The sequence below is a fragment of the Strigops habroptila genome, chromosome 3, assembly GCF_004027225.2.
Source record: "Strigops habroptila isolate Jane chromosome 3, bStrHab1.2.pri, whole genome shotgun sequence".
NCBI lineage: Eukaryota > Metazoa > Chordata > Aves > Psittaciformes > Psittacidae > Strigops > Strigops habroptila.
The window spans coordinates 44337317-44364719 of NC_044279.2; the positions used below are offsets into that span (position 1 = coordinate 44337317).

General features: G+C 40.8%; 1 protein-coding gene across 7 annotated transcripts in view; it reads right to left on the reverse strand.

The window, feature by feature from the left end:
* Positions 1-20175: 20175 nt before the first annotated feature.
* The window catches only part of SLC6A15 (solute carrier family 6 member 15), a 38358-nt gene continuing 31130 nt past the window's right edge, over positions 20176-27403 (reverse strand). For 5 of the 7 annotated variants that reach the window (XM_030480088.1, XM_030480091.1, XM_030480089.1 and 2 more), the window contains 3 exons: positions 25601-25760; positions 22989-23151; positions 20176-21548 (listed from right to left, as the gene is read on the reverse strand). In XM_030480088.1, the coding sequence (XP_030335948.1) occupies positions 21177-21548; positions 22989-23151; positions 25601-25760 (695 nt within the window). In that variant the 3' untranslated portion in view covers positions 20176-21176. The remainder of the gene's footprint in view (positions 21549-22988; positions 23152-25600; positions 25761-27403) is intronic. The other 2 variants (XM_030480087.1, XM_030480093.1) reach the window with 1 other exon arrangement.

The window sequence follows — 27403 nt, forward strand, 5'->3', positions numbered from 1 at the left end:
ATCTGTCACAGCGCTGACCAAGTTGATCCATATGGTTCCCCTTTCTTTTAAGGATGCTGTGTCTTGTGGAAAAGCAGCATCTGAAGTTTTACTGAATCTTTCTTTTGACCTCCTACTATGTAGTTCCTAGTCTGACAAATAGAAATGAGAGCTTTTCCTAGCTCATATAAGAGCTGTTCAGATTTGGGAGTCACATATAGCACAAATTAATTGGTATCAAATCCATTTTCAGAGAGTGCTGGTTCAATTCTTCCTCTCCTTGTCTTCCCCCTAGACATTTAGCAGCCTACCTGGTCTAGCCAAATGTGATCCCTCCTTTTCTGGATGGCATTTACAGGCAGCTCGTTTTTCACCTCCACATTGGAATAGAGGTTCTTGGAACTGTTCTCCTTTCTCAGAATTCAGGATGACAGCTCAAATGTTCCAGAGCCTTTGTTAAATGGATTTTGGATGGTCTTTTAAGAATAGGCAGAGCTGGATACCGATCAGTATGTCTCGCTCTACTAAACTAAGATGCATGGGTTCAGCAACCTTAAACCTTTTTTTCATTTTCTCCTTGGCTGCAGGGAAAAAGCATTGTGTCAAACCATAGCAACGTAGGCTCAAATACAGGCAGTCTGGTGTAATTTTACAATAAGTACCACTTGATTCTCTGTTTTCTTGTGGAGCTCACCAGTTCTGCCTCTTAACTAACACGGCACCAAACCCCCATCCCTGCATCCCTTGGAATATAGGGATTACTTTGAACAAGTGGAGCTGGTGGTTTCATTGTGGAGTGGCAGCTGTTGACATGTTCCAATATTATATCCCACTTCTAGACAATATTTACCCTGTAAAACATGTTCGCCAAGCAGATTCATACACCATCATGAAATCTTTTAGCATTCATATTATATATTATAGAATCAATCATAGAATGGATTAGGTTGGAAGGGACCTGAAAGATCATCCAGTTCCAATCCTTTGCCATGGGCAGAGACACTTTCCACTAGACCAGGTTTCTTAAAGCCCCATTCAACCTGGCCTTGAACACTTCCAGGAATGGGACATCCACAACTTCTCTGGGCAACCTGTTCCACCTGATTTCCAATATCTTTTTTCCTATCAAAAAAAAAAAAAAAAGGAGAAGAAAGAAATCTTCACTATGTGGGGGTAATGGGGGGAAAGTACAACACTACCTGTGAAATGTAAGAAGATATGCTAGGATTCTCATTGGGTGGCTATATGAAAACACAAAGCAGTGAATTGGCTTACTTCAAATGACTTATTATTTGGCTGCTGTTGTACATGAGGATAAAAAGTACTTTCCAAGTATAAAACCAGAACAGACCTTTCTTATATCAAATCATTCAACTCCCTGCACAAAATCAAAAAGCTATTTCCCTATAAAAGTTGCAAAACAGAACACACATTCAATCTAGAAAAATTGAGTTTTGCTTATTGCAAAATATGACTACCTGGTAAGTATGTATTTCTTTACAGAAGCAGAGACAATGAAATCTCCTTATGCTTGTGGATTGAAATAAACAGCTGCAAATCTCTCAAGGTGAGGGTGGTGTTCACCTTTAGAAACATGTTGCCCTTCAAATATTAAAATAAAATTTATTTTCTGTATGTGGAGCAAAGAAATTGAAGATCTCTTGATAATTGGTGCTTTTTTTGTGTGTTTTGAGGGGTTTCTCTAGTTCCTTGTTACCAGACAGAATGACACACCATGGCACTACATATAATTTTTTTTTTTCCCTGCTTAACTTATTTGGCTAGCAGTACTGTACACTTTCAGCAGCTATGTGGCTATGCTGTGCTGTGTCTTTTTTCTGTCCATGCGTTGGATCTTTCCAAAGCTCAGAAGTCTGATTCAAAGAAGCTATTAAAATGCACAGGCAGCAGAAATGGCAACCTGCAATATCTTCTGTGGTTCGTGATGAATTTGAGTCTTGACTTCTGACTCCTATTACTTTGTGTGGGTGGTCATTTGACAAGTTATCTGCAGGGATATTACTAATACACTGATACTTTTATTTGAAGTCCAAGCCTATCAGTTAGAATGAAATCATTCTGAAGAACAAACACATTTTACGAGGACAGGGAAAACTTACTTTCAAATGAAATTTAGCCTCATGAAATCTGCAGCTCTGGCAAGTGTCTCCGATTGGCTGACCTACCCATCACCGGCAGTTTCTGTAGTGGGTTGAGGAAAACTATCAACAAAACACCTCATTCCCATGAGCATTAGAACATCCCCGCTGCCAAAAATAGCCTCATGTTTTATGACTGTATAACCTCCCAGAGCCTAAATATGACTATTAGTCACAACACTGTGAAGAAAATAACTGGTTTGGTTTTGTGAGGAGCTGAGTACTCACGGTTCCCCTTGATATAATAGTCTTGATCAGAAAATCAGTCCTGATACGGGCTGCAGTTGTCTGAGAAGAGCTACTCCAACCAAGGTCTCAACATCTGCATGTACATTAACTATAGAGCTACTATTTCACTCAATACAAAAGCCACCAAAATTGCTTGCATCGGTCTACACATGGTATAGTTTTTCTAAAAAAGATTGCTATATCTTCCCATTATGACCAAAATCAGGCTTGAGTACAAGGTTGCAGAATGTAATGTTCTCACCCTGTTTCTTGGAGTGGTTTTTACCAGCACAAGCTGGAAAAAATGAGCATCTTTCTTCCACAAAGAATTTCGAGGCAACTACCAATTTCAGCTTGTCATCCTTTCAAAATTATTACAAAATCCCAAACCCTACTTGAAACCTGCATGTAAGCCTGTCCTTTTGTTCTGTAGTGCTCTGAATGAAAACAGCCTTGCCTGCATTCTCCTCACTCTATGTGATGTTGAATCAAACCTGGCCTAAGAGTGCCAAATTATGGTGCTAAACTGTTTGAGAAGAGCTCCATCTAATGTCCTTGATGGATGCTTTTTCATGCTCCCTTTCAATATGGGGCAGCATTATGTATCATTCTGTCTAACCCACTTTATTCTTGATTACCTCAAGCCTGTTTCCATGAAACTGAAATATTATGCACCACATTGTACTGAATGGGCTGGATCACACTCTTTTGACTACACTTGAATGAAATGGATAGACACTCAGTCCAGAATATAGTGCTCTATATTGCCATAATGGAGAAAACAGATCAGTGTCATAGACAACTCTGAGGCATTTCTGTCATTGATAGGAACGGTTTTTAAGGGGATTGACTGATCTACCTATCTCTGTACCGATCTGTATTTCTGTCTCCATTAATCTAATTCCTAAGAGCTATGCAGTATTTCACCAGATGTGTTGTACAAATTAGAATCAGTGCTTTTATCATTAAATCTTTCGGCTAGAAGCACTTTAACAGGATACGATGAAAGACTCAAGAAATTAAAATGTACTTTCATTAACAAATCTGTTAAGCTCTGCTGGTATTTTACTATTTTGGTTTGAATCTGTGAGCAAACTTTTAACTGAAGTTTTAAAGTTTACCTGAATTTCCTTCTGCCTATGAAGGGGCCTAAATTCTGCAGATCGGGTTATTATTTTTATTACGATGATAGGATTCATGGTTGAACTATTCCACTCCTAGTGTAGTAATATTGGTAGAAAATTGGAACTTTACATCAGTGATTCCTGCCCTTATAAAGAGGATTTCTGGCATGACCAGCCATGGCCTAATTAAAAAGGAAAGTGGAATTAAATATACACCAAATCACAAAATTACAATGCCAGTTTCCTTCAGAGAGAGAAAGAGCATATGTTTATCTCTCCAAGTGACCCACAGGATATCTGGCTTAAGATATAAGCAACCTGAGCATTACCTGAGATCCGAGGCTATGAGAAATCTATTTTTTGGCTAAGTTAGATAGTGGTGAATGTTTTCTGTGGAGAGAAAAAATCAATGTAATGTCTATTGCCTGTGGAGCTGCCCAATTCTAACACAGACTGTGAAATACCTATCACTGCTGATCTGATATAACTTTCCTTCACTTGAGTGCAGCTACAGTCCCTTATGTCTTCTTGAGAAGGAACTTATACCTAAAAATAGAAAACTTTTATTAAGTAGAAAAAGAATAGCCATTACATATTTTGACTGTCTTCAATGCACATGTAAAAAAATTATTGTTCTAGGAATGCTAAGATATGGGTTGCAACATTTTAATACTTTATGGAGAAAATAACAGATATGAAGAAAGATAAATTAAACAATATCACACAATAAATCTGTGTCAAATTTACATTTAGAATTGTTATTCCCCAATGCATAATTCTGTATTGGAACCCTAAGAAATTCTCTCCTGTCAGTTATTTATAGCAATTGTAGATAGCTCTTGCACCTGCAAAACACGCTCGAAGCTTGTATTGTGTACCTGTCATGACATTCTTGGTGCTCAGGTGTTTGGACATTTATTCACCTTATGTCACAGCTCCTCATGTACCTTGTCCATACATCATCTGCTGTCACATGATCTTATTCTCCAAAAGGACATTCACATGCTACACATTAACTACACACCATCAGGAAATGTTAACAAGCATTTGAATTTTCTACTTTTAAAACAAAAATCCCCAATTAATTTCTTCCACCTTAAAAGCAAAAGCAATGGGGTGAAGGGTAGTTAAAAGCCTCAATTACACTAGATAGCTGCATACTCTTGCTGTTAGTTCAAAAAAGCTACAGAACAAGCACAGAAGAAAACCTAAGGAAAACACATTGGCTAATAGTGGTACCCAGCTCTGCACTAGCCATGTGGAATTGCACCAGCATCCAGCATCTCCTAATCCCAACAAAATATGTTTTCAAGTAAGGACATGTTTCTTTCTTTGGCTTCATACGGGAAGTGTCAGTTCCTTCCTCTCCTTTCCAGTGAGCGTGATCTGATCTTTGTATCCGAGGTGAGTATCTCCAGAGAGGACGCCTTTAACACCGGAGCAGGGGGAAGCACAGCGTCCAGGAGCCTCAGTTCGGAGCGGCAAGAGCGACCGAGGGAGCCTCAAGTCCTCGACAGGACTTGCCCAGGAGCCGGCAGCTCAGCTGACGCGAGCAGCTGACTCACAGGGGGCGGTGCCAGGAGTGGCGGCACCAGCCCTCAGTGGGTAAAAACCCACCCCAGGGAGCGTGGCGACCAGGGCGTGGCGTGGCAGTCGGGGCGTGGCGCGGCAGTTGGCGCAGGCAGGGCGAGCGGGCAGCGAGCAGAGTGGTGTGGACTCCACTGAGGACCAGGACCCGCTCTGGGCACTCTGCTCCGGTGGTGGCCAGCGTAGACACCCAGACAGAGCCGATGAGAGGGGAGGCTGCGGCGAAGATCTGGGAGTGTAGAGAGTGCCTCGACTGGTCTCTTGAGGCGAGGGTGCACAATGGACAGGGCTGCACTCGGTGCGCCCTGGTGGAGGTCCTCCTGCAGCAGGTGGCTGAGCTGCAGGAGGCTGTTGGAGAGCTAAAAGATGCCAGGGAAGCTGAGAGGAAGCTGGGCTGCTTGCTCCAGGCCCAAACTGTACAGGGGCCGCAAACGTTCAGCGTTGCTCAGATAGGAAAGAAGGAGGGCAGCAAGCCAGGAAGCTGGGAATTAGCAATGAGAAAAACTAACAAAAAAAGGAGGAACAGGACAACTAACAACAAGAGGCTTCCTCCTAAATCTGATGTCCCCACCCAGAACCGCTTCGCAGTTTTGCAGAGGGCTAACGAGAAAGCACCCACCACACCTAATGAGCATCCTGCTGATGCACCAGTAAAGAGGATCACTACTGGTGCCTCCAGGAAAAAGCGGCGGGTCGTAGTAGGGGACTCTACTTTGAAAGGCACAGAGGCACCCATCTGCCGGCCTGATCCAGTCTCGAGGGAGTTGTGTTGCCTGCCAGGGGTTCGGATCAGGGATGTTGCTGAGAGGCTGCCTGCTCTAGTAAGTCCTGCTGACTATTACCCCCTTCTAGTGGTCCATGTGGGTGCTAGAGATATAGATAGTAGTAGCCTGGATAACATTAAGAAGGACTACAGAGCCCTGGGAGAGGGGAGAGATGGTTAGGGGCTCTGGAGCTCAGATAGTTTTTTCATCGATTCTCCAGGACAAATGGGAGGACCTTGAAAAAGCTAGGCACGTTTGGCAGGTTACTAAATGCCAAACCATATGGTGGTGCCATAGTCAGGGGTTTGGCTATTTAGAACATGGGGCTCCATTTGGGAGGCCAGGTCTACTGGAGGCTGGTGGAGCTGGTCTGACAAGGGGAAGAGCTGTTTTGGTAGGAGGCTTGCCAGGCTGGTCAAGAAAGCTTTAAACTAGATGTGTTGGGGGAGGGGAGCATTGATCCATCCCAACACTCCTAGTCAGTTGCCAGCACCTGTAACAAGTGCTTGGAGCGATGTAAAGATGTTGCAGCTGCTCCAGCCATTGAGTCGGCTTCATTTGGAGCTTGGCTAAGGTGCCTCTATACAAATGCCTGTAGTATGGGGAACAAGCAAGAGGAACTAGAGATGTGTGCAAAGCTACAGGAATTTGATGTCATTGGTATCACAGAAACATGGTGGGATGGCTCCTATGACTGGAGTGTTGGATTGGAAGGTTGCAGGCTGTTTAGAAAAGACAGGCCAGGCAGACGGGGAGGGGGCATTGCTATTTATGTCAGTGATAGGCTTGAGAGTATGGAACTCTGTCTGGGGACGGGTGATGAGTTAACAGAGTGTTTGTGGGTCAGGATCAAAGGGAGAACAGCAATGGGGGACATTACGGTGGAGATCTGTTACAGGCTGCCTGATCAAGAGGACTCTGTGGATGAAGTGCTCTACAGACAGATAGGAGCAGCCTCATACTCGCAGGCCCTTGTTCTCATGGGGGTCTTCAACTATCCTGACATCTGTTGGAGGGACGGTACGGGCTGGCAGAAGCAATCCAGGAGGTTCCTCGATTGTGTGGAAGACAACTTCCTCTTTCAAGCAATAGAGGAGCCGACGAGGAGAGGTGCCATGCTTGACCTCGTGCTCACCAACAGGGAGGGACTGGTTGGAAATGTGACGCTCCAGGGCAGCCTTGGCTCTAGTGATCACGAGATGATTGAGTTTGAGATCCTCAGGACAGTGAGAAGAGGATGCAGCAAGCTCACTGCCCTGGACTTCAAGAAAGCAGTCTTTGGCCTCTTCAGGAACCTCCTGAGTAAGGTTCCATGGGATATAGTCCTAGAGGGCAGGGGGGCCCAAGACTGCTGGTCGGTATTCAAGGATCACCTGCTACGTGCTCAGGAGTGTTGCATCCCGTCTAGAAGAAAGTGTAGCAGGAGGGCCAGGAGACCTCCATGGATGGACAAGGAGCTGCTGAGGAAACTTAGAGGGAAAAAAGAAGCTTATAGAAGGTGGAAGCGAGGACAGGCGGCCTGGGAAGAATATAGGAGCATTGCCCGAGAAGCTAGGGACCAGGTTAGGAAAGCTAAGGCCCAGCTAGAATCAAGTTTGGCAAGGGATGTGAAAGATAACAGGAAAGGATTCTATAGATACGTAGCAAATAAAAGACAGACTAGGGACAACGTGGGCCCTCTCCGGAAGCTATCAGGAGAACTGGCTACCATGGATTTGGAGAAGGCTAAGATTTTTAATGACTTCTTTGCCTCAGTCTTCACCAGCAAATGCTCTGACCACACCACGAAAGTCTTGGAAAGCAAATGCAGGGACTGTGAAAATGAAGACCTTAGGCCCACTCTAGGAGAGGATCAGGTTCGAGACCATCTTGAGAACCTGAACGTGCACAAGTCCGTGGGACCTGATGAAATCCATCTGCAGGTCCTGAGGGAGCTGGCGAATGAAGTTGCTAAACCACTGTCCATCATATTTGAAAAATCGTGGCAGTCAGGTGAAGTTCCTGATGACTGGAAGAAGGGTAATACAACCCCCATTTTCAAGAAGGGGAAGGTGGAAGACCCGGGGAACTGCAGACCAGTCAGCCTCACCTCTGTGCCTGGCAAAATCTTGGAGCAGATTCTCCTGGAAAGCATGCTAAGGCACATGAAAAACAACGAGGTGGTTGGTGACAGCCAACATGGCTTCACTAAGGGGAAATCCTGCCTGACGAATTTGGTGGCCTTCTATGATGGAGCCATGGAACTGACGGACAGTGGCAGAGCAGTTGACATCATCTACCTGGACTTGTGCAAAGCGTTCGACACTGTCCCGCGCGACATCTTTGTCTCTAAATTGGAGAGACATCAATTTGATAGATGGACCACTCGGTGGATAAAGAACTGGCTCGATGGCCGCACGCAAAGAGTTGTGGTAAATGGCTCGATGTCCAGTTGGAAACCTGTAATGAGTGGTGTCCCTCAGGGATTGGTGCTGGCACCGGTCCTGTCCAACATCTTTGTTGGTGACATGGACAGTGGGATTGAGTGCGCCCTCAGCAAGTTTGCCAACGACACCAAGCTGTGTGGTTCGGTTGATACGCTGGAGGGAGGGGATGCCATCCAGAGGGACCTTGACATGCTTGTGAGGTGGGCCAATGCCAACCTTATGAAGTTTAACCAAGCCAAGTGTAAGGTCCTACACCTGGGTCGGGGCAATCCCAGGCACTGCTACAGGTTGGGCGGAGAAGAGATTCAGAGCAGCCCTGTGGAGAAGGACTTGGGGGTGTTGGTTGATGAGAAGTTTAACACGAGCTGGCAGTGTGCGCTTGCAGCCCAGAAAGCCAACCATATCCTGGGCTGCATCAAAAGAAGCGTGACCAGCAGGTCAAAGGAGGTGATCCTGCCCCTCTACTCTGCTCTTGTGAGACCTCACTTGGAGTACTGCGTACAGTTCTGGTGTTCTCAACATAAAAAGGACGTGGAGCTGTTGGAGCGAGTCCAGAGGAGGGCCACGAGGACGATAAGAGGGCTGGAGCACCTCCCGTATGAAGACAGGCTGAGAGAGTTGGGGCTGTTCAGCCTGGAGAAGAGAAGGCTGTGTGGAGACCTCATAGCAGCCTTCCAGTATCTGAAGGGGGTCTACAAGGATGCTGAGGAGGGACTCTTCCTTAGGGACTGTAGTGGTAGGACAAGGGGTGATGGCTTCAATCTTAAACAGGAGAAGTTTAGATTAGATATAAGGAAGAAGTTCTTTACAGTGAGGGTGGTGAAGCACTGGAATGGGTTGCCCAGGGAGGTTGTGGATGCTCCATCCCTGGCGGTGTTCAAGGCCAGGTTGGACAGAGCCTTGAACCACGTGGTTTAGTGCAAGGTGTCCCTGCCCATGGCAGGGGGGTTGGAACTAGATGATCTTAAGGTCCTTTCCAACCCTTACTATTCTATGATTCTCTGATTCTATCTGTCATAGACTTCATTTGTGATCTTTCTAGCCCTTGTCTTCCCTGCAAAATGGAGATCCCACATGCTATTTCATGAAAGCTTTGTGCAAGTACACATTTAAAGTTAAAAATGAAAACATAAATAATAATTAAAAAAAAGAAAGTACATCACAGGCCTCGCAGTTCAGGAAAGGTGCTAAAATGATCTAACTTATTCTTGCACTCTCCCAGACTTAAACTGCTGGAGTATCAATGTTGTCATAACTCCAGCAAACAGTAAAGTTCTTTGTAGGTTGTGCAATCCCTTTTGCACTGCACCATTTCCAGCAGTTCTCCCAATCCTTATTCCTGACAGTGCCCTGCCTCTTGTAGGCTGGTACCTGAACCTTTCCAGGGCTAGCGTACTTTCTGAGAAGGAGGTGCATCTCGTGGAAGTTGGACAGTTATAGCTGCACCAGAAAAATCTTCATCCATGCTGGTTTGAAGGTTTTTATAACATACCAAACATTACTCATAACAAGGATGACAATCTCACAGCTCTGGTAACAATCTGGCTTCACTGGAATAAATTCCCAAACCTGTTTTTTCCCTATCTATTTAAAAAAAAAAAAAAAAAAAAAAAAAGGTAGAAATGAAAAGTTAAAGGTGGGGAAATACAACATATACAGCCACCTACAAGTCATACTCTTCCTCTTTCCTTTATAACATATAGTCTTGGCAAAAGCTTTTTTTTACAAATAGAATAATTTAGTCTAAATAGCACCTATCGGTGAGTAGAACTGACTCCTCCATGCAGAAAGGAAGCACTTGCCAGCACGGATGAATTCTTTCTAATGCAGGTGGTGCAGTTATGTCAGTTTGAGACTAGACTGTCAACCTAAATTTGGGTCCAGAGCATTGAAAATGAAAAAGATACTGGCACATACTGCACGATTTAGCTCAAATATGTAACATTTGAGCCAGAATGTGTAGTACATGAAATATTCAAAAATTAAAATTTTTATCCTTAATGGTTGCACAGGGATGTATTTTCACAGGGTTAAGCTGCATGACACCCATTAAAGTAAACAGAAATCTAAAGCTTAAATCTTCTGTCCTACTTTCAAGACTCTCCTCATCGTAGCATATACAGAGCATGAAATATCACATTTTCCCTTTAAGACCTGCAGTTAACTAAATGAGGGGCTAGTTTGTTTGGTTTATTATACACCACCTGACTCAAATTCTTAACATTATGCAAACAATAAAAAACTGATCAGAGGACTTATTTTCTCATTTTTGGAGGGGTTTACTCCTGTACTTTGTTAAAAAAAGGAAAGTGGACAGGAATAAAATGTATTTAGTATCTCATTTTGTTGTTATGGCATTTTTCTCCCTGTTTCAACAATAAATCTTCTGGGGTTAGGGAGATGTAGGCTGCAGGGACAGAGGGATGCTTCTGTCAGAAAAGGCAATTTTAAGAATGTTCGAAATGTCTAAGACTGGATGAGGTTTCCTTGTGTTTTGTTCTATTCTCACTAAAGAATTACATCCAAGTCTCACTAACACTGCGTACTCATTTCTCCTTGCTCAGTAAAACACTATCTTGAGGGAACGGTTGGTATCTCCCACTGTATCCGTTTATCTATACCACTGTCTGCTAGGCCAGATTTCAAACTACAAGCTACAATCCTTTATTAGTAGAGCAGACTGGGGACTAATCTCTGTGCATGTGTGTGTTGGGGGGTATTTCAGGCTTTATACAGTGTTCCACAGAGGAGTTTATACCTTAGCCATGCTCCTGGGATGTGCTAGCAGAATGAATAAACAGCTGTCTGGATCCATTTGTCCCCTGTGAGGCGGCATTTTGATGCATGTGCATGCACTGTGCATCATATATGCACTATATGTGAGGGTGTACAAAGGCAGAGCACAAAGACATTTTTGCCCTGTCTGTTGTTTTCTTGTTCCAAGCAAGCAATACTTCTAAAATACTCTTCATTCCTGATGTTCACAAAAGTTAAAAACAATGGATTATTTCTTTTTTCTCTTTAATTATCAAATTCAAGCACATTATTTTCAGGTCTATATCATTGTGGTATTAATGTCTGAACATAATTTTTTCCTCTGCATTTTCTTTTCCACAACTTCACTCCATAGCTTCCCTTTTATTAGTTGACATTGTCCAGTCACCTGAATGTTTAGTTAAGTACTTTTTAACTTCATTAGTACAGGACATCTTGTTGTCTAAAGTGATCACCGTATTGTGAGCTCAGTGAGTTTCTGGCTATTTGCATACTTCACACAGATAATATATTCATGGGGAGCTGCTTTGCTCTATGATGAGAAAAGGCTTAACCTTCTGCCCAGTACCTGTTCCTGAAGCTGCTGAGACAGTGTATGCTTATGTCTCTGAAAGCAGTGTGATATTTGTTGCCATTTTTCTTCAAATATTCCATCTGAAGGAACTCAACTGTCTAACACAGCTGCAAACCCTTCCGTTTTTATTCCTGATGTTGTGTCTTGAAATTAGATCTTCTACATGTTGTATGGCATATAAATAATTATTCATAGAGCCAGCAAGGACACTGAAGTGTTTCATTTTCATTATGTACTTTTCTTCATTTCTAGACACAGTCTTAAAATCTGTTACACCACATGCTGAGCTTCTGAAGTGTTTTGCCCAGACAGCACTCAAAACCTCATATATGTCTGTAAATGTGTTGGGAGTCAAATCTCAGATCTGACTTAGACACGTTTGCATTGCCTTTGAAGTAATGGGTTCCCATAGCTAAGTAATGATATTCTGTAAAATAAAATTAGCCATTCAGTATTATGGGTGTGATGATGAGAAGTTAACAGCACACTCAAACATACATCAAGGCGGGGAAACCACTGAGTCAATTCAGCAGCAGCAAGCAAGCAAAGTTAAAAACTGAGGGTGTGGCAAATTATTAAATTCACATTAAAGACATGATAAGACATTAACATTTTCCTCACAATTTGTTCTAGAATATTATTAACCTGCTTTAATAAGAATGTGCTTTACGAATTTAATTAGTAATACATGTCGTGAAAGTTCATGTACACATAATATGGGGGTTTTAATGATATAGTGGATCTAAGAATTGTTCCTGCTAGGCCAAAATTCAGATTATCCAGTCATACATCTCCATTTTGGGCTAATGTTACATGATTGAGAAGATACAACAATTTCATTACTACCAAAAGAGGGATCCATTCCCCATCCCACTACAAGTGTCTATTCCTTTCCTAACTGCAAAGTCACCTCCTCCCTCCTGCATCTGTGCTTGCCCTCATTTCATCCTGACAAATCAGTTTAATTCACAATAAAAACCAGACTGGAATAAAAATTGAAGCATTTTGCTGGCCTAATGAATTGGATCTGTCTGTGAAGGTCTGATGAATGACAAAGTGGGCAGGAGTGAGTGTAGGAAGATAAAAAAATGCCCTCCTCCTCCCGAGATTGCTAGATTTGTTCAGTTGGGTTTTACAGCAAAACATCCCTCAACAGGTGCTTCACCTAAGAATGGTTTAAAGTGTTTCAGAGAATGACAATGAAATCCCTGGGCCCTTTACACAGCCGATAAAGAGAGAGGTAAGCATGTGTGCACAGTCAGAGCGTGATCAGGACCAGACTCCTTCTGACCTGTGCAGTATTGGCACAAGAGTTTTCTGTGCAGCATAGTCTGTATTAGACTCAGCTTCTCTGCATTCAAACTGCAAATGCAGTGAAGAAATCTGATGCAGATAGTTAGAATGTAATTTCTATGTGTGTGATAAATAGTTAGGCTGATTTTGCAAATTCTGAAATAGGTACTTCAGCAAACTGTTAAGTGAGTCCTGAAGGCTGGTGATTGTGTAACGGGGAAAAGACAGATACAAAAGGCTAGAAAAAGTTACCCCTGAAAACAAAAGGAAAAGGCTATGGAAAGAAGTTTAAGAATTGCAATTCAGTCCGTTCTGGTTTTTTTTAGTGTTTGTGATAAACTCATGATTTAGTGTCACCAGCATTTTTTATATACCTATGTGGCCATGTATCTCTACACCATCTGTTGGCTAATTTTCGGCTACCTGTCACCAGTAAATTAAGTAAAACCTTTAAGAGACAGACTGTGGATATTTTTGTTATTGTTCAGTTGTTCATAACATCGTTTTCACAGAAAGAACTTAGTATTTTTAAGGCTGAAAGCAAAATTCCACGTTTCTTTCTTCAGTGGCAGTGGAGGTTTAAGAAATTTCCGCTCTCAGCCTTTCCTTCCTGCCTCCACACCACCACATCCACCACATCCATTGTGCCAGCACAGCTGCTTGTGCAGCCTGTGGTGAAAATGGAAACCATCTGAGAAATCGTGGGGCATCAGAGAGGAATCAAAATCAAAAGGAAGCTTGTAACAATGTGTGAATTAAGATGTATGAGAGCTTGACCCTGCACTGAGACGTCTGCAAGATCTATGGAGGCCTTGTTAAAATGACACTAGAGGACCTAAGGAAATTTCAAAATGTGTCTCAAGAAGCCTCTTATTCCTCTGATTCTTAAGTTCTTTCTCTATGTAGTGACCTTACTTTCAGCCATTTACCACTTGCAAGACTCTTTACGAACTAATCTTAAATTCATTTGTAAGTAAATCTTCTGCAGGAGTAAAGACAGATCCTTAAATGACTCCTGTTCCATCCGTATTTTGCTCTTCTCTCAGAAAGCCAGTTGAATTGTAGCGGTATGTTTATGCATAGGTATAAGTAATGTGTACATATATTGCTTACAACATGTTTGCAAGCTGCTTTATTTTTTTAAGTCAGATAACCAGTTTGTATTTTATAGTTTTGCTGTCTATGGGCAAGCAGAACACTCATGACATCTTCATTAAATATGACATCCATGTTATTAAACACTTATTCAAAGTATTTTTTACTTGAACAGAGCTGAATGCTCAATTTCCGTAAAGACCCACAGACGTTCATGTCTCACCTGTCTGATTTGGCCTCAGATTCTCCTTTTTGAGAACAAGGGGTTCTGTCACACTCAAGTCCCACACCAAATGTTGACCATTTATAAAATCTATAATTTTGGAACACTTCACTGTCCAGATGCATTGCATATGGGAGGCTGGGTATCTGGTTTCCATTCGAGGGATCAGGCAGTAAAATGTATATCATTTAGGTGCTTCGAGTTTTTGGCTAATTTCAAGTCTGTGAGTAATGGCTGGGACTATTCATATCCTTGATGCTAGGCAAATGCTCAGGAGATTTACTACAATGTTAAATCACAGCAACACAGTGGTTCTGACTCTGAGCTTTTAGTCACAATTTCTCATTTTTCTTCACCTCACATCCTCATACATTGAGTTTTCTGTGCTTTTAAGTAACTATTTTTCTCCTTAAACCTTAAATCCATGGCACAATTTGCCTGCTGTTTCACCCTGATAGTTTTGTCCTTAAATCAGACAGCTAAAATAAAATAATTTTGGAAGGCTGCATTTCTTTAACATCTTTCCCCAGAACATTTCACAATGCTTTATGAAAAATAACCAAACTTTTCAGTATGTCAAAGGCACTTGAGTACTTAAAGGGAAATCGACTTTGACACAGCCCAAGTCTTTCTTCCCAGCCCAGCATTCCCCTGTCCTGATTCATTCCTCTTCTTTCCCACTCCTCCTATGCTAACAAAACTTCAACCACCTTTGATTCATTCCTCTCTTTAGCAGCTGTATCTAACTGTAGATTATTTCATCTAAAGGCTTGATTACACCATACTTCACGTAGCCATCAAAACCTATTTTCTTACTGAAGTCCTTTTTTCTTTTTTCCCCATATCTTGTTATCTTTCTGCCTAATTTACACTTTGTCATTCATTGAGTCTAATTTCCTCAGTATCTTTTTTTCTTCTTCCTTCTTTTAATGAGCTCCATTTCAGTTCCACCCCCTTTCATGACTCTTTTAACATTTTTCCTAATTCCTTATTCTTTGGATTGCAAACCTGACTCTTCCTTTGCATGTATTTCCTTTTTGCTTGAATAGAAAAAAAAATGAAAATAAATTATTTGTGCCTTGAAGCAAATTTCTTTTTTATTTCCATACAATTATTCTTTTTGCTAATCAGTTCTGCTTTTAGTTGAGAGAGTATCTCTTATCTTTGCATTTCTAGTGTTGGAAAACACATTCTTTGTTTTCCACCTGTTGAGTTTGGATTGAACATGAGACATCCAGGAAATATCTCAAAAGCAGAAAAAGACATGAGACTGAATAAAAAAGGAGAATGTCTAAATCTGGGGTTTTTTTTCTCTGAATAAATTCTTTATCTGAACACCATAATTTAAAGACTATGGCATAGGAGCTCTCATTACCATTCTGTGTACTTCGTTGGGAAAAAAACCCCAACAACAACAAAGAAATATATATTGATGCTGACTTGAGAAGAGTGTCTTAGTTAATATTTTTCACTCATTTAGTACTAAGTCGTGATGAATACAATACAGATGAAAGGCATAGTGGTTGTGTCAGAGCTAGTGAGAAATGCTTCCCATCTTCTTTACCAAGAGGGCTAAAGAGCTGCCCAAGACATGTAGTAGTACATGTACATGTACAAGTAGTAGCTGTACTACTTTTAAAACACTACCAGGTATCACAGTAGTTTCTTTCTTCAGAAGCAAAATTGAAGGCTTCGGTTGCTCCTTGAGCTGCTGTCCCTTTTCAGTGCTTCTTGGCGCGCCCCAGCTCTCATCTACGACTCTCATGTCATTGCAACTTTCAGCATTTACTGACGGTGGCAGTGAGAAGTGCTGAACTCTTTAATAATATTATTAGTGTTAGTAGTAATATTATAGTTTGAGATTTCCTTATTCCACTAATTAATTTGTCAACTAATTTGCTAATTTAAGAAATGAGAATAGCAAATGATAGCATATTTGAAAAAAAAAGGCATGTTAGAAAATTACTGATTTCAAAATATTGAACCAAGAAGCTGCTGCTTGCTTCCAAGACCCAAAAGTGTACTACTTGGCACTGGGATATTGACAGTGTGTTGCTGCTTTTACTAGCATTAAGGATTCAATGCATCTTTCTTTCTTGGATATAAAAAAATCAACTATCTATGAAAGCAGCTGAAGGTACAGAAAATTAGTAAAGTTCTGAGTTTTAACAAGACCATGATCATTCTGAACAGTTCTCTGTCTTGGTAAAGAATAAAAATACAGCATTCTCCCCTTTTAAAAACTCCTAAACATGCCATTTTACCAACACACATGAAATATGAGCACCATCCAGTGGTAAAGGGAGTAAATCGCATCTCGTATTTCTGATTTCCTCTTTTTCCTCAAGCCACAGCATCTAACTAGGCATTTAAACGTTTATATTAAATATGCTGCATTTTTTAAAACTGGCATAACTACATTTCTGCTAATTTCTCAAAAATGTTGTAGCAGTACAAAGCGTTTTTTTGAGTACACTGCATCTTAGCTGAACACTGCATGTTAGTCTTTCATGGTGGTCAATATAGTTAAGAATTTTCAGAGTATCTAAAACCCTTTTGCAAACACATCCTTCTTTTATCTGCTACTGCTATCACAAACATAACTGGTTCCTTTCTAGTGTGACAAGGTCACTGGAACCCTTATGCCAGCACAAGGATTCATCAGCTAGCATATATCAGTTGTTCCCTGATAATAGGGTTATGGTTGTTCAACTTTTTTTCTTCCCCCCCCCCCCCCCCTTTTTTTTAATCTCATCTCTTTGTTCTAATTCTCTGCATGATACACTGTAAGCTATCTGTGGTCAGCTGACCATGGCTAGATGCCAGGTGCCCACCAAAGCTGCTCTGTCATACCCCTCCTCAACTGGCATGGAGGGGAACATACAACGAAAGGCTCCTGGGTCAAGGACATGTAATTCATGAATTAATTACTGTCACAAGCAAAACAGACTCAACTCAGGGAAATAAGTTTGTTTATTGCCAATCAAATCAGAGTAGGATAATGAGAAAAAAACAAATCTTGAAACACCTTTCTCTCACCCCTCCCTCCTTCCTAGGCTTAATTTCACTCACGATTTCTCTACTTCCTCACCCCAGAGTGGCTCAGGGGGACGGGGAATGTGGGTTTTGGTCAGCTCATCACACGTCTCTGCCAGTCCTTCCTCCTCAGCGGAGGACACCTCACACTCTTCCCCTCCTCCAGCTTGGGGTTTCTCCCACAGGTGAGAGCCGCTCCCACTGGCTGCAATTCTTCACACACTGCTGCAGCGTGGGCCTCTTCCACAGGGTGCAGTCCTTCAGGACCAGACTGCTCCAGCGTGGGCCTCCTGTGAGGTCACCAGTCCTGCAGCAAACCTGCTCCAGTGTGGGCTCCTCTCTCCACGGGGTCACAGGTCCTGCCAAGAGCCTGCCCCAGCGCAGGCTTCCCATGGCGTCACTACTTCCTTCAGGCATTGCCCTGCTTCTGTGTGGGGTCTTTTACGGGCTGCAGGTGGAGATCTGCTCCACCATGGACCTCCATGGGCTGCAGGGGGACATGGAGTCTGCAGAGCTGTTACTCTCATATATTGTCACTCCTGCTGCAATTGCTTTTGTGCAGGTTTCTTTTTCCCCTTAAATATGTTATCCCAGAGGCACTACCAGTGGTGGTGTTGGGCTCAGCCTTGGCCAGCAGCAGGTCCATCTTGGAGCCAGCTGGCATTGGCTCTGTCAGACACAAAGGAAGCTCCTATCAACCCTTTAGTTCCCCTTGCTACCAAAACCTTGCCATGCAAACTCAATACAGTATTGGTAAAATTTTGATACATCAGAAAAGACGACGAACAGGCAACAAGACTGTGTAGTAACTGTCCTGCATATATTTCACTGAATTTGAGAACCTTCATCGAAGAATATGGAGGTAAGGACATGGCCTCCATTTGTGCCATACTGATGCTGACTAATCCTGTTATCTTTGGGGAAATCAGATCTCACAAAGCATACTGGTTTCAGAAACCTTAGGCCTTCTGCAATAAATAATATTGGAAATCTATTTTTACTTTCCACATGGATGAGTCTGTTCTTAGGCTATTTCTGATTGTGTAAGACACAAATAAGATTTTTCTTTAATTTGAAGCATGACTGCCTTTTGCAATGATCTTTTCCTTAAAAAAAAAAAAGAACAAATTAATTGTGGTTATGACAGACACAACACACATACATTCTGGCTCTTAAGGAGATAAAATATCTGAAACCTCTCTCTCCTGCTCTTTACTCTTCTATTTATAAAGACAGCAAGTAGCTACTGGCTCCCAAAGCTGAAGTGTAAAAGCAGTGTGAATTCCCTTGGTTTTAATGGCAACTGTACATACAATTTCATACTTTGCTTCAGCAGTTTTTTCATTAATATCCAAGGACCTGGATGTTACACTTTATAGTAATTATTTTTGATGTTTTTAAACCTCCTCATCTAGCTATTTTTTTGGACCAGTCCTGCTTCTTTACGGAAGACAGCACATTCGTTTTTAGCCCATCAGACTAAATCATGTTAAAGGAACTTCTGCACTTCAGGGTGTTCAATCATGGTAAGATCAAACTAAGAATCAAACATCTGGTGGTAGACAAGACATACATTCTGGGCTTTCTCAAGCCTGAATATTTTTATAAAGCTGAGGTGATACATGGTAATTGGAATTATTAGGAAACAATTGATTAAGAAGCAGTAGTTTAAATGCGTGCAAAATCTAAATACTCATTAACAGTGTTGAAGGAGACATGCAAAAAGGCAGAAACAAGACATATTTATTCCATAGCAGAATAATCTTCAGCAGTCTGCAAAAGTAGCATTAGTCCCCTTCATGATTCTTCAAAACAGAAGTAGCCTATTGCACTTTGATAGTAAGCTCTCGCTCGCATTCTTTCTAAAAAAAGGTCTTGTGTAGCAGCAGATATTTGACCGCCAATTCACATTTAAAACTAGCATCTGTATAACTAAGAGCAGATGTCACTACAGGCAAGTAGTCTGTAATAACAGATTTCAGCACTCTGTGGACTGGGCACAGAGGGCATGCATGACAAATACCTGAGCAGTCACTCACTTTAGAAGCCTGATGTGATAAGACAGTGGAAACCTGCAGCTGCTCTGCTACAGCAGGAATACTTTGAACATGCTTGCTCTGTCTATAATAGTGATCCATTATACAATACTAGTATTGACAGTTGATACATTATGAATGAGCAACCTGCTTAAATTCTCTCTCTTCCACATGTTCCAATATACGCATTTTAGAGGACTACTTGAAATCCTATTTTATGGGCACAACTTCTAACAAAGGTAAAATAAGCCTGTTAATTAAATACAACTTTCTCAACTAATGCTACTAGTTCAACTTTGTGATGATTGAAAATTACTTGAAAATCTCCAGGTTAGAAATGAAAAAGGATCTGGGATTATCCTCCAAAACCAAGTTATTCCTAAGGAATTTTATCAAGTTGCTACGGCGTTTTGATTTGTTTCAGGTTTTCATAATTTTCATTTGTTTGGCATAGCTTTCCCACACTTGACACACTCAAAACTGTACTCTTGAAGCACACAGCTTCTGAGACTTGTATTTACCTCAAATTAATTTGGTTCTTCGTCTGATGCTGGGACAATGTAACTAGGTTCTGTCCTTGTCTTACTAGAGGTAGTGAACTCAGAACTTACACCTAACTTTAAAAATGCTTAAGCTAAGGAATAAATCATGTACTAGCTTCCAGAGTATCATGCCAGTTTACAGTGCTACATCAACTACTGTATTGACAGTGAAAGCCCTTGTCCAATAGTTTGTTAAGATAACTGATGTAGCATTTTTTGTTTTCAGGTTCTTTTAGCATCTCTATTCAGCTGTTAAATGTTATTCTTTCAGATAGTCCATCTGAGGGAAAAGCAGGCTGTGCTATAACAAGCGTATTAGGAAATCACAGAGAAACACCTTGTCAATCTCTTTATTCATAGGTTAAAATGTAATGCCATACAGTTCTTAATGATTACTGACTGAAAAAAATTACCTGCATAAAACAGAAGCAAAACTGAAGGAAACTAATTAAAAAAGCCATCTTGCTTCAACTTTTGAAATGATTACATACAGAATAATATACATATTTACATTACAAGTATATTATATAAATATAATATATATGTAATCTTGTAACCACAATAAATATCAAGAAAGTCTCTTTTAGGCACACAGCATAGAAAAAAATGCAGAATCTGCACAATCCTTAAGATTCTTGGAGTGACTCACTCTAACATTGTTTTCACACTGAAAAAGCAAGTATTTTACACAAAGTATACAGCCACAGTTTACGCAGTCCCCAGTGAACAGGGAATCTTTCCTCACCTTCCTGTAAGTCTACTCCTCGATTTTCTAATCCTATTGCTCTATACAGCTATTACATAAGAAAATAGTTTGCAGGTTTGTTTTTTTACACAGCTAATAGCCTAAGTAATTATCAGTGCTAACAAAATAAGTACAGCATATCTACATAAGGTATTTACAACTGTTTACACAAACACGGGCTTGGTGAACTACTTTGGAGCTCACTTTTAATACTGGGGAGTTAACCTGAAAGCAGAAAAAAAGGATTTTCAGTGATATTACCACAGAAATATTTTCTCATTTGAGTAAGACCTGGGCTTGGGAGACAGAAAGCTTTAAATTTAGAAATTAATTTAAAAAATCAAATCCTTGGCTATGCTGGCAGATGTAGGCTGCCACTGATTTTGAATGCGTTCCTTTCAGTGCAAACAAAACCCCAGAGGATTAATCCAAAGCCAGTTTTCTCAACCTGTACATACAGTCATGACATTTTAAAGACTGTCGCTATGGAGCACCTGAGATCGCACCCTACTAAGTGAAGCTGACCACTTCTCGTAGGAGAGCCATGATCAGTGAGAGAGGAGAAACTAACAGCATTTTTTTTCCTGCAGTTACAAATCAGACTCTGGCATATCAGGCATATCAGCCATCAGGTACCCAATACCATAACGTCCATTTGGAGCAGTGTCCAGAGTTGGCGATCCTGTCTGTTTTCGATATATGTTTTTGCCAAAATTTGGAGATGGCACTTCACTTGGACTCTTCCCATGAATCAGACTTGTATTATCCCCCTCCAAATTAACAGGTTCCTTTATTATCCGGCCTCTTTTGTAGGATACAGATGCCAAACTACCAGAGCTGTCATCAATAAGGTTGCAACGGCGCACCATGAAGACTATTGGGACTGGCAGTATGGCCAACACCATCAGAGATATACAGACAATCATTCCCCATAGTGGATAGCTGTGGAACTCTTCCATAGCCTGACGAACCCAAGAGAAAAACAATTAATACGTCTTTACTGAAAAAGAGCAAACCTGCAGTCCTCACCAAGGCCTCCTGTTTTCATCTTCTTGTCACCTTGCACCCACAATGTGGGCACCACTACAGATCTCAAATGGAGATACAGGATTGCTATCTTTCTGTGACTGAGTAGGACCTAAACACTGTCCCCCAGTTTCTGAGATGCTCAGAGCACTCCAGCAGAACCCAAATCAAGATTTTCACATTAGGCTTTCTAGCGCATTTGTCTGCAGTTATTCTCTGATTCTTTAAAGGATATTCAGAATGGACAAGTGTGCAGTAGAATTTGTAACTGTGCCTGAAAAATAAGTCCTTGTCCTTGTAGGCCAACAGCTAGTCTAGACAGGGACTGTCTCAGTTCACACTGTGGAATTGTTCCACTTCTTATAAACTTAATGAAAACTATAACAGAATTTACTGGGGCAGTGACTGCACCCCACACCTCTAGTGCATCCATGACTCACTGGCCAACAAATTCAGTTTGCCTGACTTTATATACATGGAAAGGAATGTTATGTTTGCTATTCTAAAGTATTTCTCTTTCTAATTTTTGAGGGCAAGAATCAAACATAAACGAGAGCATTTTTCTGAGAATCCTGAGAAAGTAGCAGTGGTTGTCTCATTAGAGGTAGATGTCTACCTACTGTAAATCCAACCTCTTGTATTTATGCTTTACCTATCTTTGCTGCAATTTTCCCCCAGCTAATTCAGACAATTGTCCATTCAGAAGGGTCCCCAAGATTCATTTCTCTGATATTTTCGTCTCCCTGTGTTTTGTATGACAAGCCTGTAGAAATAGCTGGGGGCTGTTGAGCTAGTAGAACTCTTAGGAGTTACCTTGACTGAATCTCTTTTTGGAGCCAACACGCAGCACTGACTGTACTGTTCACATAGACAAGTTTTGTACAAATCAAACATTCTTATTAGACACAGATTTTAATGCAGCTGTTGCCTACAATGTGATATGTGTTCCCAAAGGGGAAAATTTATGACATGGCTAAATCATAGTATTTAATACATTAAAAAAAAAAAAAAGAAAAGAAAAAGACATCTGAAATTATTTATTTAGTGTTATCACCCAACTGTTTTCTCTAGGAAAATAAGATTTCAGGAAATGAACAACTCTCCCAACCTTAAGAATTTCTTCAACATGCATTAACAAACTAAAAAGTCACAAAAAGCATGAAGGTTCATGTCAAGTAGTTATATTTTAAAGCAGAACTACTCTAAAATTTAAAAGATGGCTAATTTTACATTAATGTCACTTGAGATAAAAACAACCATGTCATTATTTATACTGATTGTGAATTTCTAACTGCAATTTTTTTGTCTTTTCATGTATTTCTGAAATACTTCAGATATGATCGCTATGATAGCGATGGCAACTGTTATATACATACCGTATCTTCAATCCAAGCATTGTAGCCAGGAGGACTTAATCCCATTTGGACAACACTAGCTGTCAACAAACACAACAATACCAAAGGTGAAACATACTTCCACATGTAGTAATAATACTGGCTTGGAGAAAACCCAAGCATATCCTTCAGATCCTCCATAAACCTGTGGAGGGAATAAAAGTTTATTGTTAGTGCATGCACTGAAATACTTGAATTTTAAGTGCTATAATTGATACACAGCACCTAATTTGAGGGAACCAACCCTGAAAAACTGCATGTATAGAAAAGGCTGAAGGTTAGATTACTTAATGGGCTGAAGAGTTTATATTTCTAGTTCAGAACACACAAACAGGTGGAATTGCTACACAGTGCAGTGACTTAGTGAAGTGCTTGCTGGACTGTGCTGGAAAGATATTTAAACTCACCTTCCTTTTACAAGATTCTTTTTTTACATCTTCTTACATTATCTACAGGGTTATTTACCAAGGCATGTGTCATTACTTTTGAGGACATATAAAACCAGCACATCTTACAGATTCTGCAAAATTAATTTTAAACCCACATGTTGGTGCAGTGTGAAAAATAACTTTATGCATAAGCTATGCTTTGCATCATGCAAGTGCTGAAATAAAACTTTGTGATGTTTTAAATTTGCCTCCTTGTGCCTCAAAATTACAAGTTATGATACGAACAAAACTCCTATTTTTGTACTCTTGACGGAGGAGTACATGGTTCCAGAGCCAGTAGAAAAAGAGAGAATATTTTTAGAATTAATTATTTTGGAGTGTACACAAGCACTGATTCTGTTCTAACTCCCTTGTGATCCCACTCCTTTTTGAAATGTGCCTCTCAAAAAAGCTCTTATAGAAACAAATATGTTTTCAAAGCAGTTACACATGTGAAGCTGTCATATAAACTCAAAAACGTTTCTGAACTGCATAGTATGGGGTGTTCTATCCCTTGCTTACATTGCAATGAAACACATCATTAGAAAGAAGCTGAGTTTACAAATGGATTGTGCTCCACTATAGATAGCCTCTTCATCCTGGGATCTCCAGTACTTCATCCAGTTGACCATAAATCTATTATCTTCACTTTTAAAGTTTTCCACCATCTCCATCCTACTTATCCTCTTTTAAAAGCTAGCAGGCTCCGTTAGCATTTATTCCAGCATAGTAGATTTTCCCTCTTGGCTACAGGAAAGGTATTGCCTATCCTTTGGCTGTAATCCCTTTGGATGCAATGTGTCGGTCTTTTCCTATCTGATCAAAACCAATAATCTAATACAACATATGTATGAATTTTCATCTACGAGGAGGACCCCTCAGTGCTATCACAGCTGATGACAACCTGAAGCTGTTGATTCTGGCATTTTTTGTGAAGAAGAGTGCTGGGTTCCTGAAGAAGGATATTCTGGAGAAATATACATCAGAAGAAGTATTAGGAATACTCCAGAGGGAGGTTCAGGTGACCATTATGAATGAGAAATTTGGCTGTTAACTTTTCACTTTATCCTGTCAGAACCCTTTCTGAAAACCTCAATCAACCATATTCTAATTCAGAAGCAAAATAGTACCATATTTTAGCTATTCCTTAGCATCAACTTCTTCACAGGCAAGTTGCTTTTTGGCATGTCTACCTCCCTTCACAGTGGAACTCTACTTGATTGGACATTACCAACCTGATCATCTGCTTCATCTTTCATTTACATGTGTAAAAACATCTACATGGTGTTTTCATATTTATATGATCAATTATAGAATTACATATGTGGCCCAAGTGGGAATTCTCCTTTAATGAGTAAGCAGACACAGGCACTAATTGCACAGACCAGAAACAACATCTGGAAACCATTAAATTAAATTTTCTTATTATCATTTATTTCATTATGGTGAAGGACTGGCTGATTACTTAGATCGAACCAGCAAAAAGTCAAATGAAAAAACACCCATTCTGTGCACCCTTTGTACATGCAAAGGAATCACAGATGTTTAAATTACTTCAACACCTAGTATAGCATACTCTGTTTATCTGTGGATTGCATGAGTTATTTTTTCATATAAACTGTTCTATTCTTTAAGCGGGGCACGTATCAATCTCACTTAGTGAACACACTCTGGTGATTGCAGTCTTAAAATGTAAAAATATTAGAGGGACTTGATGGCCTTTTCAGCCATCACTGATAGAAACTCACTTAACTTCACTGTCAACTGGGCTGCTTCCAAGTAAGTTTTGACCCTGTCCTTTCCTATCATTTTCTCTATTTCCTCTCACAACTAATGCAAAGAACAGTTAATTGCTATGACCCTTGCTGTCTTATTTCTACATAAATTCCTCATACTTGCATATCCAGCCTCCTTTCTAATTCTCTTCTTCTGCCTCTTTTTCTGTGCTCTCCTCTCTTTGGATCTGTTGCAATTACTCTTTGGGTTTTACTACAGTGAAACGCAGTATATCTTGCTCCAAACCTGTTTTCAGTCACATCCAGATTGACCCACTTTCTGCTTACTTGTATTTATGCATACATAGCAAATACTTCATGCTTTAAATAGTAATTGCTATTGTAATGAATACTGTTGATATGCACGGGGAGATACATTTCCTTCACTTACTTGTCTATTCCATAAATTCTGGTGACTGCAATATTCTCCAAAATGACCACAATAAGCAGGGGCAGAGTAGCTGAGTAGTCATCAAACATTGTCACAAAATAATTTCCAGAGCGCTGCACAAAGATCAGGCCAATAAAAAATGCTACCAAGCAGCAGATGACTGGAATAAAGGACAGAAATATGAGCTGTAATTATAACAAAGTTCCACAAAGAGGAAATAAGGAGAGTTCAAAACAGCAAAGATACACTTTAACTCATTATATCATTATATTTCATAGAATCAAAGTTTGAAATGCTTTGTTTTTTAGGGGGTCTCAATTTTAAGAGTATTAGGAATCCTACCTATTCCCTACATAACGGACAAGTTGTTAAATTACAATTACTGGAATTGCCATATTGCAGCAATACTGATTACGCAGCAGAGATTAATCAAGTGACTATTTCTCATTAAAAGTTCAACTTAATGTGAATGCAAGGCTAAAACAAACAGAACTGGCAAGCTAAACGTCATACATCACATTACTTGGTCAACAGATAACTTTTGGGAATTCAGAAGTGAAAATAACTTAGAAGTGAAAAAGTGAAAAAAAAAAAGCTAAAAAGTTGAAAAGTTTAGGACTATAATTCTAAAAAGTATAAAGGCTGAACAGACTTCCCCTAGCTACTTACAGAATTAAGTTCCATTAGGATCAGTCTAAATGCATTTTTACACAAAGCAACAAAATTTCTGCCCCTTCTTTTGTTTAGGGACAACTAATCGAATACATGAAAAGATTTCAGCTGTCATCCAGGTGAACGCATTAACACCTAGCTGCTCTGGTGCTGGGATAATGGGGCTGGCAGTTTGGAATTAGAGGACAGGGAAGCCAAGCAGCTGGGATCACTTTCTAGGGAAAGGGGTATTGACAAGGCAATTGGAAAAGGGACACAAGTCCTCATCCTCTGGAGAAGTCTCCTGCCAAGTGCGAAGAAAAAGTATCCCTTGAAGGAAGATGTTATGTCACCCAGGCAAGTGGACCACCAGAGAGAGAGGTATCCAGTACCTGAGGGAAATAGCTGTGCTAGAGATGATTTATTATAACCCTAACAAGACACAATAATTCACAGATCCAGATGAAGTCCAATGCGCACAACCCACGCAGACATGAGGAAGTGAGATGGAAAATCTACCTCAGCCCTAAAGCCACAGCTACATGAATTGCAAGGAAAACCAATCACAAACGGGTGTTCTTCCAGGAAAATTGCTGCTCCAGTCTCAAGTGAGCAGTGCCGCAGGCACAATGGAAGGACTCCTGATCCTATGGAAAGGAATTCTAACCCATTTTTACAAGAAGTGAATGTAGAATTCTATGATCAGGACTAGAAGGGCCCTGCCTCAAGCCAGGTGGAGGAGAGGGACAATCGGGCTTACTGGACTGCGTGGATCAGATGGCCTGGCACATGAGTCCCACAGGAGTAAAAGGCTCTAGTAGACACCAGTGCACAGTGTACTCTGATGCCATCAAGCTATCAAGGGGTAGAACCCATTTGTATTTCTGGAGTGACAGGAGGATCCCAACAGCTGACTGTACTGGAGGCTGAAATCAGCTTGCCTGGGAATGAGTGGGAAAAGTATCCCATTGTGACTTGTTCAGAGGCTCCGTGCATCCTTGGCACAGACTGTCTCAGTAAAGGATGTCTTAGGGGGACTGGTGGGCTTTCAGTATAGCTGCATTGGAGACTGAGGAACTTTATCTGATTTGGAAATACTTGAACGCAAAAAATCTTTAAGCTTATGAGTTCGTTTCCCTGAGCTCAAGAGGG